The following is a 13,675-nucleotide window of genomic DNA, read 5'->3' on the forward strand; positions in this document are numbered from 1 at the left end:
ATTGTCTAGTGTGTCCCTTTTTGTGCTTTTAATTTGTGCTATTTTTTTTCATTGTTTGTTTTATAACTAGGTAGTTGTATTATACAGCGCTTTGGTCATCTTTTGTTTTTAAAGGGCTCTATAATAGACTGATCGGTCTCTCGCTCTCTCTCTCTCTCTCTCCCCCCCCCCCCCCCCCCCCCACAGGAGCATGCCTCTGGCCAGGAAGGGCACAGTGTCCAGCGCCCTCTACATGGGCTGGCTGGAGGTGCTGTCCCAGGACCTGCCCCCCATCCTGCTAGTGCGTGGAAACCACCAGAGCGTGCTCACCTTCTACTCCTAGGACCGCCGCCGCCGCCGCCGCCCGACACACCGACCACCTCCGCCCCAAAAAAACACTATCTCTCCACCTGCACAGCAGACCTGGGGTGGACCGTCACCGCATTAAAGGTTCACCGTGTATACATACATATATATATATTATAAATAGAATTACTGTACACTCCAAACCATGGTAGGGTCCAGGCAGCCATTAATAAGAATACTTTAGTTTGAATAAGGAAAGAGCGCACTTACTGAGTTATACTACGATTTAAAACCCAGCTCCAGTGACGCCACACTCGCTACTGCGTGGCCCCAGCTGGTATAAATGTGTCTTCTACTTTTTCTGTTCTTTCCCCGCAGACCCCTGACATTGGGGGGGTTTGATTGACTAAAGGTTAGTTTTAGTCAGGCATTGTTGGTGTGTCTCTGGAGATGTTCTCAGACAGAGTGAGAGAGGAACGGTTCCACGTTTTGATGAGGGTTCGTGCACAACGTCACATCGTTCATGTCCTTCTTTCGATTATCTTGATGTCACGGTTCTATTTTCTCCACTTCGTTTTTTTGTCATTGTAATGCAGCAATAAACTGTGTTACAGTTTGAGGCTTTGGAGGAGAACCATGCAGAATGCTTTCCAAAAAACACTTTTTAAAAGCCTTATGGATGTGCCTTCCAGTTGAATCTGATTTAAACGATGGATCTCTGTCCATGTCGAGATGTATTGGTGGTTAACGCATACTTTTGTAACTGGGTTTAATATGTGATTTTATTTAGTTTTAGCGTTTCTTTTTTTGAGAGTTGTATTTATGAGTGGCTTGCATGAATTTAGTGAAAGAGTGTCCAATTAATCCCCTGAATAGCTTTCCCCCCTCCCTATCTGATTTCTCTTCCTTATCCTTATCGATTTCTTGTTACTTTACGAAGTCGTTTTTATCCAGTTTTAAGTCTTCCTTTTCTATTTATTTTTCAAAATACTGTCTAATGAAATGGGTCAATTCTCGGTGCACTAATCCCAGCCGAAGGGGCCCCTTGTGGGCCCTGACGTTGGGTCTTTAGGAGGAGCTCCACGAAGGTCAGACAGCGAAAGGTCCTGCTGTGTCAGGAACCACCAAGTCTCACACACACGCTTGATAATCTCACACGCCGCCACATAGCTGCTTGTAAATACCATTTAGTTCATTCACCGTTATGTCCTCGATGTTGAGGGGGCTGGGGGATTCTTCCATCCAGACAGTTAGACTTACAAACTTGCCTTAATGCTAGAATTAACATCTTTCATAGTTGCTTTTTCTCTTATAAGCCATAGTGGCTCAACGAACAGGTTCCTGTAGTTACTGAGTGATTATTAATGTGTGAGGGGAGAACATGACGTGCCGTGGCCCGCGTGTTTCAGCGGCTGCGTGTTTGTACATACCACTTAGCGTAGCTCCATTTCACACCTGCTCATCTCAACGGTTTCTGTTACAGTGGGACAACCAGAATGTGATCTTTATTCATTTTTTGTTGCCCTTTCAGGCTTGCCTGTTTGTCTATAAAGTTTGAATTCATCGACTTATCATGTCTAATTGTGTTGAATGCTATTAACTCATTTACTGTAGACCACGGCATCGAACGGCGTTCCCGCCCACACGCTAGTTCACGGTGAGGCTGATTTAACTTCCTGTGACTTTGTCCAACGCTAGCTCACGGTTTGAGTCCGGCAGTTTTTTTTCGTTGTCTCATTTCGACGTTCGTCTCACCGTTCCTCTGAGGTATAGAATGGGGTTGATTGTCTGTATTAAAACGGCACATTTAATGTTGTGCGCGCTGGAATGAGAAGAATGTGTTTGTCGAAGCAGGAATGTTTGGAAAAGGTTGCTTCTGAAGATATACCTCTATGTACATGAGCTAGTGGTGTACCCGAACGGACTGCTTTCCAATCCTCGGTGTGGGAAAACGTCTGTTTCGTCTGAACTTCAGATTTCCACCAAGTGAATAAATTCACACGATTTTCTTTCTTTATTTTCTTTCTTTTTTGGAGTGACTTTGATCTTAAAAAAAAAAAAAAAAGTAGCCTAGGATATCGGTAGCCTAAAACAAAAGTACTATATTCATTAAGATATCATTTTTTTTGATTTTATTTTCTTCTTTCCCTATTCTCCATAGATTTGATTTATATTTTAGTCGATCTTCATATAGGCCCCTTTTTCTTATGCAATCAATATGATGTGTCACAGTTTGAGGTGAAAGCAACTGTTACATTTACAAATGGAAGATTCCGAGCACATACTTCGATAATGGAGGACGTTTTAAAGAGAGGGGTTCAGTTCCAGGCCTATTTGGGATCCACTGCTGTGTTTTGGGGAGTTCAATGTATAAACTGCCATACGTTACGACCACGTCCCACCATTCTGTGTCTGTGTCCAGAGGATACGAATGTAATAAAACACACATTTTAAAGGATGTGGAGGAATGTAAGCGCTTTTATTTTATTAAAAAGAATCAACAGGGTCTTAAAGGATCTGTGCAGTGACACTCATCCGCCAACATTGTTACAAAGTGACATTAACACACAAATGAAACAAAAGAAAAAAAACACGGGTTACTTACTACTATACTTGTATATTTAACTCCATACACACACAATCGCATAACCAAGACGATGTCAGCTGTGAGGTACTTGAAGCTGAAGGGGGAAAACGTTGTCTTTGATATGTATTATTAAACACGATTATATATGTCAAACCAAATAATGTCTTGTGTTTGTGTGCATTGTTTCGTCATGAATATATATATAGACTGAAGATGTGCATTGAGGCACAGGTACTTGATTGACCGTAGCGCGCTCGTACTAAGCCAGATCGACACTACTACTGCTGTTACTACTGTGCTTTGTTTTTTTTCAGAACCAAATGTCACCTGCGCTTGTGTCATCCATGCAATTTTTATTGCGGGGGTTTTTAATTTTCTGTTTTGCCATTTGCCATTCTTTCCATCGAAGTTCCCCTCCTCTCATCCGTTGATATTGAGCCATCATGTGGAATGTAGAATCTAAATAATCAACCATTTTTCTCAAGACCGTCACTTTCTAGTAAACACTGCAAACATGATATACCTGTAAATATGCTTCGTAGTGGACATGCATAAATTAAGGGAGTTTCAATTAAATAGCACATGGTATTTATTTTACATTGTTTAATTTAGTATAATTTTACAACCATTTTTTTCTTTCTTTATATATATATATATATACATATATTGGTTTTGGTTTGAAATTAATTTGCATGTTGGTTTGTTTTGCCTTTCAAATTTGTCTTCAGTCTTTTCCCTTCAGTCCATATTAATCTTGAAATACCTTGGAAGAAAAGCTATGATGACATCCACAGTGCAAAGGTGTATTCCCCTGCCGTCCCACTGCAGGAGCTGGGAAACACCCAGGCAGTTGAAACAGTCATGTTTTGATACGCTGTACTGTAGACATGGATAACATTACATGGATATGTCATGGATAGGCTTTTTCTAACATTGATGATAATCAATACTTTGTACATCTTTATTGCAATAAATCAATCAAATGGAATCAATATATTATTTGTTACTTGATTATTCATGAACTGTCCACAAAATGTACTTCGGTGATTTGGAAAATTATAATTACTATAATTTTATTTTCCCCCAAACAACCTGGATAAGACGGAAATCTGGGTGATCATTGGTGGTTGTGAGTGAATGATTTTGATTTATTAAACAATTGTAACAAGTAATCACCCATCCACTAGGCATAATTGCATATCTTCTTGGTGACTAGCAGAGACCAGACATGAGATGGTTGTTAACATCTGAAGTGTTTCTACACATCCTGGAAAATGTTTGAACTTGGAATATCCACTTTCCAGTTAACAAGCCCTTAACGCTAGCCTGGGAACCCAAACAAGCCGCAAGCTCAAGTTTTATTTGCCTAAGCATATGCGTCTGGCCCCCCTCACGTTCAGAACAGTTTCCACCAGAGCTGGCCCGGGTCAACCACAACAGTTTATTTAATATAGGAAGGGTTTGTTACAACGTCTGTACCTATGGGAGCCCAGTTGAGGCATTTTCTGGAAAACCAAGATGCCTGCCGCTCATGTATTACATTTAGTTGCTCTGATTGGTCTTATCTAATCGCGTCCAGTGGAAATCAGAAATAACCTGAATGGTTCGAGACTAATACACATGCAAATTGTTCTGGCGATGGCAGGCTAACAAAGGGTGCAATCAACAATCTTTGGTCGGCCAATGCTGATTTGAGTCATTTTGATCACATTGTACTTTGAGTCTCATGGTTCTCATTTGGATTGCATTGTGTTTTGATTCAGTCCTCATTTTGATCACATTGTGCTTTGATTCGGTCTCATGGTTGGCATGCATTGGGATCTTCAGCAGAGACCAGTAGTCTAACACATTTACATAGAACCATTATTATAACTTAAAACTCAAATTACAGTAGAACAATAATTTCAACAATTGCTGAATGCAACTTAAAACACAAGCAAAACATTGAATTGGGAATGTGACTACATGTAAAGAAAGTTCCTAAATAATGGTGGAGACAGGTTCTATTTTAGACAAGTCTGCTTTTAATTCTTTTGAAATGCAACGACACTACACATTAGTGACATGTACGGAAAAATAAAAAAGCTAAGTCGGACGCACACAGACCCCCAGCTGGGGAAATACAGCGGAACAATGATGAATTTTCCTGTGACCCAGTTCTGTGATCCACAGCATGGGTAAAACCTTTGTTCCACATCCCTGGTTCCATACTGGGTTTCACTATGAAAGGCCTATTGATCAACCGTTGGCTTCATTGCTTCAGACCCGCTACTCTTCCCTCCTGCCTGGTCTAGCACTATTGTTTCAGTTACTAGTGCGTGTCCATCCATCTTGTCTTCAGAGATGGATGGGCATTGACCCTAACCCACGTCGATTCAGTGAGACTGGTTGACCACACACGTGGTGAAACAGCACTGATGTTTTGTGAATACGTTTAATGCTTAATCTTAGAGTTAGGGATAGATTCTGCCGCACAAAGAAAGCTTTGGAAGCTCTTTCACTTGATGGCGTTTGGCGTTTGGACAGCTATGCAAGTCTAGGACCGCCATGCAAGTCTAGGACAGCCAAGACACGCGTTCATCTGCCGATAAGCAGTTCTAAGGAGGAGAGAAACATGGTCATTCTTTCCACAGATGTACCCTCCCCAAGCCATGATAAAATGTTAAAGAGCTCATAGAAAGTCAGGCATGTCTCAGGAAGTTTTGTTAATGAAACGTAGCAACCGTATATATGTTAAAGGATAAAACATATAAAAACAAATAAGCATAAATAACCTCAAATGTTTTATAAACATAAAATCGATATATAATTCTTAAGAATAAATTCAATAGTGTATTAATCTATTTCTCCCTTTACGTTTATTTCAACCTGAGTTCAACTTGGATTGGCTGCGTTTTCTGTCTACAGTAAAATCTTGCCGGAGATGATGTCATCGTACAGACTTTGAGAAAGGGAAATGTAGTCCTTCTGAGAGAGAGACATGAAATACAGGGGCTCCTTCACCACTGCTGGGTTGAAGCCCTCGTGGACCAGTTTCCCCTTCTGCTGTTTGAACGTCTCCGTCATTTCCGGGCAGGTCTAAGAACAAAAGAAAAAGTCACGGGGAGACAGAACCTAGATTTCATCTCAGTAATTTGGAGATTTAATTGGTATTTTTCCTTACCTGAATTCGGAGAAACCATGGCCAGGCATAGGACGGGAGTCTTCCGACTAACTGCTTGTAGATTTCAGCACCGTCTAATTTATGATCCGGCTTTAAGATGATTGCAGCCATGCCCACCCGACCTTCATATCCTGTCCAATAAAAGATGAGCAGTTAATGGATATAGAGCTGACCTTGAGCTGATATAGAGCTGAGCTTGAGCTGATATAGAGCTGAGCTTGAGCTGATATAGAGCTGATTTTGAGCTGATATAGAGCTGAGCTTGAGCTGATATAGAGCTGAGCTTGCATTTCTGATTCCTATGGCTTCCCTGCACTCTGTCCAGTGCTTTTAATTTTAACTAGGTTGTGCTGCACTATAACTTATTTCCAATATCGATTGAATGCTTTGCTCTTTCTCAGCATAAACATGAGTCATTTTAGATAGAGGCCTCTGCTGAATGATAAAATGTAAATGCATATAGAGTGATCACTTAGCCAGCACCATGGCTACCTGCCCAGAACCGCTGGGTTTCCTTGGAAGCTAAGCAGGGCTGTTCCTGGTCCATCCTTGGATCGGAGATCAGTAGGGGGCTTGTGGAGGCGTTCACTTGGCGTTTTGTCAACCATGCGAGTCTACAACAGCCAAGATAGCCGTTCATTTGTCGATGAACACTTCTAAGCAGCAGAAAAACATTTGTGGATGTTTCCCACCAAATGAAACGTCCACAGTTGTACCCTCCCCTATCCATTTCTCTCCTGATAAAGTTCATATTAAATAGTTCATAATTTTTCTTTTTAATGAAACGGAAGAAAACTTTTTTTTCTGAAAAATTGTTTTTGTCAGATATTATTGAAGGACCAGTAGGGGGCGCCCTCTGTCCTATGTGATACCCCCAATAGCCCAGGACGGAGACCGGGACGATGTCCTGTCAAAGAGCAGTGTCTTCCCGATGAGAAGTCAAGCCGAGTCCCTGACTCACTGTGTTCACTATAAGTGAAGGTGAAAGCAGCTTCACCTACCTGGCACAGTGACACCATAGACGTTCACCTCCTGGAGGAAGTCCAGGCTTCCCAGGACCTCAGAGACCTCTGTAGTGGCTACATTTTCTCCTTTCCACCTGCAATACAAAACACATTGAAAGGACGCCCGATGATGGATTAAAAATCGTATTTATTCTAAATTTATTACTGATCTACAATATGCATTTTACATGAAAGCGCAGTGACAACGTTATGTTGTCACTGCACCCCCCCACACCCCCCATTAATGGGGATGTGACGGTACATTAATTAGATAGTATATTAAGATAGTTAGGTAGTTCTTGTTTTGTACTTAAAGGGGTGATATTATGGATAGATCAGTTTACCAGCCTAGCCAGTGGATGTAGCAAATGTTGCTTATCTATCCATCATCACTGTTGAGCAAGTTCACACTTCACAAGAGCTAGGTCAAAGTTCAGTTCACACAGATAAAATGAACTAGTTCATGTTCATAGTTCACAATTTTGAAATTTTTTAACTAAGTTTTCAGTCCCAGAAAATTAACTGTTATTTTCTTCTTTTTTTTATTCTATTCTATTATTTTTCAGTATAACCTCCTCCTACCCATCCAACCCCAGCCCCCCAAATCATTGCCACTGTCACCTGCCAAAAATGAATGAATTATTGTCAGATAGTATCACGATTACTTTTAAAAGCCAAGAGAAGACAATGACTATATCAGTTTGACTTGGGTGCGGCTGTTGGCCCAAGGCTTACCCTCGTCATTAAGTCCCAAATATTTCCCAAGACTGGTAATGGCTAATCACACGCACACCTGAAGGCAATCAATATTATCTCTCTTAATTTCTACTTCAGTCCTGTACTTTCTGCAGTGAAACCCCAACACACTGTGTGGTATAACCAACGCCTCCTCTTACCACTCGTCTCAGAGGCGCTCACCTGAAGGTGTCTCCGATGCGGTCGCAGAAGTACAGGAAGTCCCTGTGGTCGCAGAGGAGCAGGTCTCCCGTGTTGAAGTAGACGTCTCCAGGCCGGACCACGTCCCTCAGGACCTTGCTCTCCGTCTGGGTCTTGTTCCCCGCGTAGCCCAGGAACTGACTGGTGACCGTCAGGGGGGCCACCAGCATGCCTGCCTCCCCTGTACGAAGGAAAACCAGGAAAACCCTGTATTTGTAGGAGCTGTTTGGGTGCTTAACACTATGTTACAATTCTGGTTTAAGAGAGCACGAGTAACGGTGATTAAAGCTGTACTGTTTAAGTTTCCCCAGTAGCGGCCTCTAGTGGCTTCATTTGCAGCCACAGTTATACTGATATCATTATAGGATGACACTCACTGTCATCTGATAGACACCTACTCCTGCTATGAGTGCTATCGGAGTTTTCCGTCTCATCCGAAAGACGGATAAAATAAATGATAAAAAAAAAAAGATTCCCTCAAACTATGATGGTAAAGAGTGGATTTAAGTCCAAAGTTACTGATGGTTTTACCTTTTGGGGCTTTTATGCATCTTCCGGAGCCATCGCGGATCGGGCCGTATGTTTTGGGATCATACTTCAAGAGCTCAAACGGCATAGAAAGCTAAAAAGGGTGATAAGACACAAAAAACTAAACGAGCAACAAAATATGAGGATAAATATGCTGGCAGGGATCCGTAAAGACCACCAGCCAATAGTGAATAGGTCTACTTTTTAAAACTATGTTTTGCTTCATTTTACTAATCAATTTATTTAAAACTCGAGCTCAGTACATTACGGCCCGATGCATGCAGAACACAACCAAACGCAGAGCATCCTGAAGTCCGAGCTTACTTTTGTGCGGTACTGACCTTGTTGAAGTAGCTGGCCCTTCCGATGGGCCCGATCTCGTCGGTGTAGTTGAGGAACCCCACGCTGGCCTCGGTCAGACCGTAGCCCTCCCGGATCTTGATGTTCCCAAAGCGCCGGGCGAACTCCCGCCACACGTCGGGCCGTAAGCCGCTGCCCGCCGCCAGCCTCACGCGGTGGGCCCCCTCCTCGGTGACCTGGGGAGAGAGACCATGGGAGGGTGAGACGACCGGGGCTTCCTCAATGAAACACCATGCACCACCCAGGGCTCATTAAAGCTAGACATCTGAAGCGGTTCATTCAGCGTTGCCTCGGTCTTTATTGTTGTTTAGTGAGGGTGAGAATATTCGTTGAATGCAATTAGATTGATGCATGAACATCAACACAAATACATTGATTTGGTATACGCCAGACATGGAATGAGCTTATTCTCTACAGAGCTGATGGATTAAACTGATGAGAGAATGGAGGGCTGGCCATCTTGTTTACAAAGTATAGATCCACTTTCTGGACCACATTGGTGAAAATATAATATAGTGTTGATTTAATCAGGCGGAAGCAATGATGGATAAGAAAAGAAAACCTTGTTGTATTCCATGATAAATGAGCCCCCCAGATTTGGTTACACGTTACACTCTAAAAACAATAGGATGCGATACTCAATACTTACCGGTACATGTGTTTCTATAGGATTTAGCATAAAGTAATGCCAAGTAGTTATGGTTTATAAAAGACAATTCAAACGCGTCGGGAATAGCATGTAATGAACTACTCCTTTGGTGTTTTTTTGGGCCTATTAATGAACAATGGTAAATATCCCCATGCAGAATAGAGAGGATTTAGAAGAGGATTTAGATAGCATGTCCTACCCATGCATGGTTGACCAGGTAGCGGCAGAGCTCTCCTATGTACTGGAACACAGTCACATCGTACTTCACACAGTCCTTCCAGAACTGACTGGCCGAGAACTTCTTCTTCAACACACACGTTGCACCTGTGAGACCGAGAAGAGATTTGGCTTATTGTTTCTCAGTGCTCCCAATATAATAAATCCAACATTGACTTACCAACAACCTCGAAACCATATACATAAAGAAATGTGCATGAAACAATCGTACATTTTGATGGAAATAAGATTGTGAGGTAAAATAAACGATCCATTATGGTGTTCTGTTCAGTATGCAATTACACCAGTGTTTTGAATTTCTTAAAATCTCGAATTGAAAACTGTTGTGAGATTGCGATACAAAGTGCAATGTTTTCTCCGTCTTAACAGGCGGGATCGGTTGTTTGTGAGGTGTAATCAACCGTTAAGCATTCGCTACATTCAATCTAGATTGACGAGCAATTGTGTTTAGTGCTTTAATATAAACAGGAGTTTTTTTGCACCTAGATGAATAACGGATCGAGATAGGGCTCTGGTGTAAACAGGGCCTTTGAAAGACGTGCAATTCAATTACAACACGGACTACAAAAAACGGCTGCCTTTTATGAAACGATCAATGAAATGGAGCAGAAACTTGGCTCCGGTCTGATCAAAAGACGCCTTCAAAGCCTCCTCACCCAGCTGTATGCACCCACCGACCCCCAGCAGGGACGCGGACATGTGGTACAACGGGAGAGTGATGTACACGATGTCGTCGGACGTGACGCCGCAGAACCGGAGGAAGGCCATGCTCATGATGGCTTTGAGGTGACCCAACCGCGCGGCTTTAGAATGACCTGCAAAATAAAAGCGGGACACAAAAGAGATAAATGAAAAAAATATATATATTCATAGAAAGTTGCTCTATTTTTTATGTAAGAGTTCCATTGCTAGTTGTTCATGTATGACTTTGTATATGACCCAAAAAAAAACGCTCCTAAAAACTTGAATTCCAATTCATGAAAATAAATACAGAGGAAATAAAAATTAATGACAGAAAAATTAAGAATTTGACCTGGACAAATAGTGGTACAACGCCTCAAAGCCTCAAACCTTGGCAGCTTGTTCTATCGTCTCATCAATACTGAAGACACTGAAGTCTCATAGACAAGATGCTCCAGACCTTGTCTGCGAGACGCCAAGACATTGTCCTGTGTCCCCTAGCCCTAAGGATGTGGAGGCCCTGGCAAACACAAATGCTGAACATATAAAAACTGAAATGCCTGCCGAACAAACAGACTGCAAACTCCTGTGACTGCCTCTTTCTTTGCCCCCACGGTCCAACACAACACAGATGAACGCAGACAGATGGGAGATCCTCCAGACCTACACAAAACACCTAAGGGCATCACTACACCCCCACCCCGATCCAGAGCCTTCAGCGTGTGCCTTTAACAGACGTTATCCACCGGCAGCTCCTTGCTACTGCAGAGCTTCCGCACCGACGCAGAGACCTCTGCTGAAGGGGCCTGGATCCTGTGTGGATGAGGGGAGGGGGGAGGGGGGAGGGGGGGGGGGGACCCTTGGGGTTTCCTCAAAGTATTCCACCCCCTCCACTTGTACACCAAGAGGCCCTCAGTCAAAGTCTGTGTTTTCGACGCCCTCGAATAGCTTTGGGCATGGCCTTCCTGCAGTGGCTTGAATGGCTTCCTAAAAAAGAAAAAACATCTCTGGAGCCAGCCATTCTCATAGCCGTTCCACAGTGTCTCTCTCCTAACTTCCTCTGACACATTGACTTTGTTTCGCTTAAGCGATCATTGTCTGGCCCGTCAACATGCGTCTGCTGAAACAGGAGCGGACTGTTCCGCAGGGAGGACAAGCCTGGACGGTCGCCCCCTCTGCTGGGGGGCCCCAACAGCTTCTAGGGTTGCTGCGATGGCAGCCACAGCTCAGATTAACCCAACGGAGGATAAGTGGACTGAACATGAAAATCTAAAAAATATTCTACAAGTAGTTATTTTAGCTAGATGAATGACATCTGCTTATTCTGTTGATGGTTCCTTTCAGCATCAAGATTTAAGGGGGCGTAGGGCTTTCCACTTTTTTGAAGTATAAAAGCCCAAGTTTCGTTGCTCTGTAACATGTGCAATGACAATAAAGTCCTATCTATCTAATGATATGAATTGACAACACTTTACCAGTAGTGCCTGAGGTGAATATGAAGAGGAAGTTAGACATGATGTTAACTTTGGGAGGATCAGGCAATGGCTCTTCAGACACCTTGTCCAGTTTATCCAGCAGACTGTTGAAGCCATCACAAGGAGCGCTGTGGTCTACCGTCCACAAGGAGATATCACTAGCCTTCAGGGTGGGCAGCACCTTGTCTAAAGAAGCCACCAAATCTGGATTTAAAAAAGGGGGGATATTCAATTTTATATTTATTATGCAACATGGATTAATATGGAATAACACGGTGTGATAATAACTTATTTGATCGTTTTCAAAAAAAGATAAAACTTGATGACTACTTGATGTTTCACCCTCAAAAAAAGGTATTTTGTTTAGATTTATTGCCATCTTGACTTTGACCCGAATGAATGATCCCACGGATGCTAAAGGAAGGCTGCCATCTATCATGTCAACACAGGGGGCTCAAATCCACTCTGTTCACTCTAACGAGACTGCTATTATAGATTCATACCCAAACAAAAACGTATTTATAACATTATTCACCAATGCCTTTGAGTAGGCTATATCATAGGTTACTTTAAATTAGGTAGTGGGAAAAGCTTTAAGTCGTTTTTTATATAATTATAATCCCATTATAGCATAGACATAGAGCACATTGGCAACGTATCTAATTGCTTGAATCGTGTTGCACTCAGTTTCTAGTTTATTTTGACATTGACGGATTAAATCTTCATAATAACTTGTCAGCGACCCAGAAAAACAAAACACAGTCTATCTATGGATTAGGCTACAACAACCAGAACTTCCATGGAGTCACACGACGCATGCAAAATTGCCAATTTGCAAAGTAAACAGGGTGCTTGAGTAAAGTGACAGTGACGAGTGACCTATTCTGCAAGACCTACCGGCGCCCACCACAAGTGACTTGGCTCCACAGCTTTGCAGACAACTCAGGAGGGAGGACGCCTTGATGTTGAAGTTGAGAAAGGCGACTTCACAGCCCAGTTTGCACAGGCCGAACCAGACACAAATGAAGTCCGGGTGGTTACACATCAGAAGAGCCACCACGTCCCCCATCTTTAAAGATCCTGCAGATCTAAACACTTTAGCAAACTGGTTGCTTCTTTTGTCCACATCTTGGTACGTGAGGGATTGGCTTTCGTAGATGATGAAGGGTTTGTCAGGGGTTATTCTCGCTTGGTAAAGAAAAGTGTCGAGGTATGTCACGATTCCCTTCCGCATACGAGTCTGCATCTCCTTTTTGAAACTCCGAAGTTTCAAGTAGTTCCTTAAATCGACCCAAAAGAACGGATGTGTTGTCCATTGGTATAGAAAAATAGCGAGTAGTCCTGCCGAGAATGTCGTCAACAACCACACAATCATTTTGAAGTCACTGGGCGTTAAACGCAGGCGCTGTTAACTTTGTGAACTTTCTGCACTCTTTCTTCTAAACTTGAGATAGCGGCCTGTATGCATGAGTGAGCTCATGCCCTGGGACCCCCGCCGCCAGGATTAAGGAACAATAGGCCAATTTCAATATAGATAGGGGCGCCCCTCCCACAAAGTGCATTATCTCTGACAATCTCTCCATCCAGAACACAGTTTATTAGCCCTGGTGTTATCATTTAAATTACAGTAGGTAGATATGGGCAATTAATAATAACACGTTTTTTTAAGGGAGTGAGTAGGCCTATGTCAATTCGTGATACCCAGCACGACAACAAAATGGGGATTTATGTAATGTATTTGAACACAACTTGCCAGGAACTTCTGTATTA

At 42.6% G+C, this 13,675-nt stretch overlaps 2 protein-coding genes across 7 annotated transcripts in view; one reads left to right on the plus strand and one right to left on the minus strand.

Moving 5' to 3' along the window:
* Nucleotides 1–3,866, plus strand: part of slc12a2 (solute carrier family 12 member 2) — a 38,171-nt gene extending 34,305 nt beyond the window's left edge. For all 5 annotated transcript variants that reach the window (XM_030353043.1, XM_030353046.1, XM_030353047.1 and 2 more), the window contains one exon: nucleotides 187–3,866. In XM_030353043.1, coding sequence (XP_030208903.1) covers nucleotides 187–322 — 136 coding nt within the window. In that variant the 3' untranslated portion in view covers nucleotides 323–3,866. The remainder of the gene's footprint in view (nucleotides 1–186) is intronic.
* Nucleotides 3,867–4,873: 1,007 nt separating this feature from the next.
* On the minus strand, nucleotides 4,874–13,425 carry LOC115541365 (long-chain fatty acid transport protein 6). 2 transcript variants are annotated; one of them, XM_030353048.1, is made up of 10 exons: nucleotides 12,803–13,424; nucleotides 11,906–12,109; nucleotides 10,406–10,564; nucleotides 9,712–9,836; nucleotides 8,845–9,039; nucleotides 8,507–8,597; nucleotides 7,958–8,156; nucleotides 7,037–7,134; nucleotides 6,036–6,166; nucleotides 4,874–5,950 (listed from the first exon to the last, which is right to left on the minus strand). In XM_030353048.1, the coding sequence occupies exons 1-10, from the start codon at nucleotides 13,278–13,280 to the stop codon at nucleotides 5,774–5,776; spliced, it is 1,857 nt and encodes a 618-aa protein (XP_030208908.1). In that variant the 5' UTR covers nucleotides 13,281–13,424; the 3' UTR covers nucleotides 4,874–5,773. The 2 variants fall into 2 exon arrangements, with proteins under 2 accessions (XP_030208908.1, XP_030208909.1); XM_030353049.1 differs by lacking the exon at nucleotides 11,906–12,109 and having other exon boundaries at nucleotides 12,803–13,425.
* Between the last annotated feature and the right edge of the window lie 250 nt (nucleotides 13,426–13,675).

The sequence above is a fragment of the Gadus morhua genome, chromosome 4 (assembly GCF_902167405.1).
Source record: "Gadus morhua chromosome 4, gadMor3.0, whole genome shotgun sequence".
Taxonomy (NCBI): Eukaryota; Metazoa; Chordata; class Actinopteri; order Gadiformes; family Gadidae; genus Gadus; species Gadus morhua.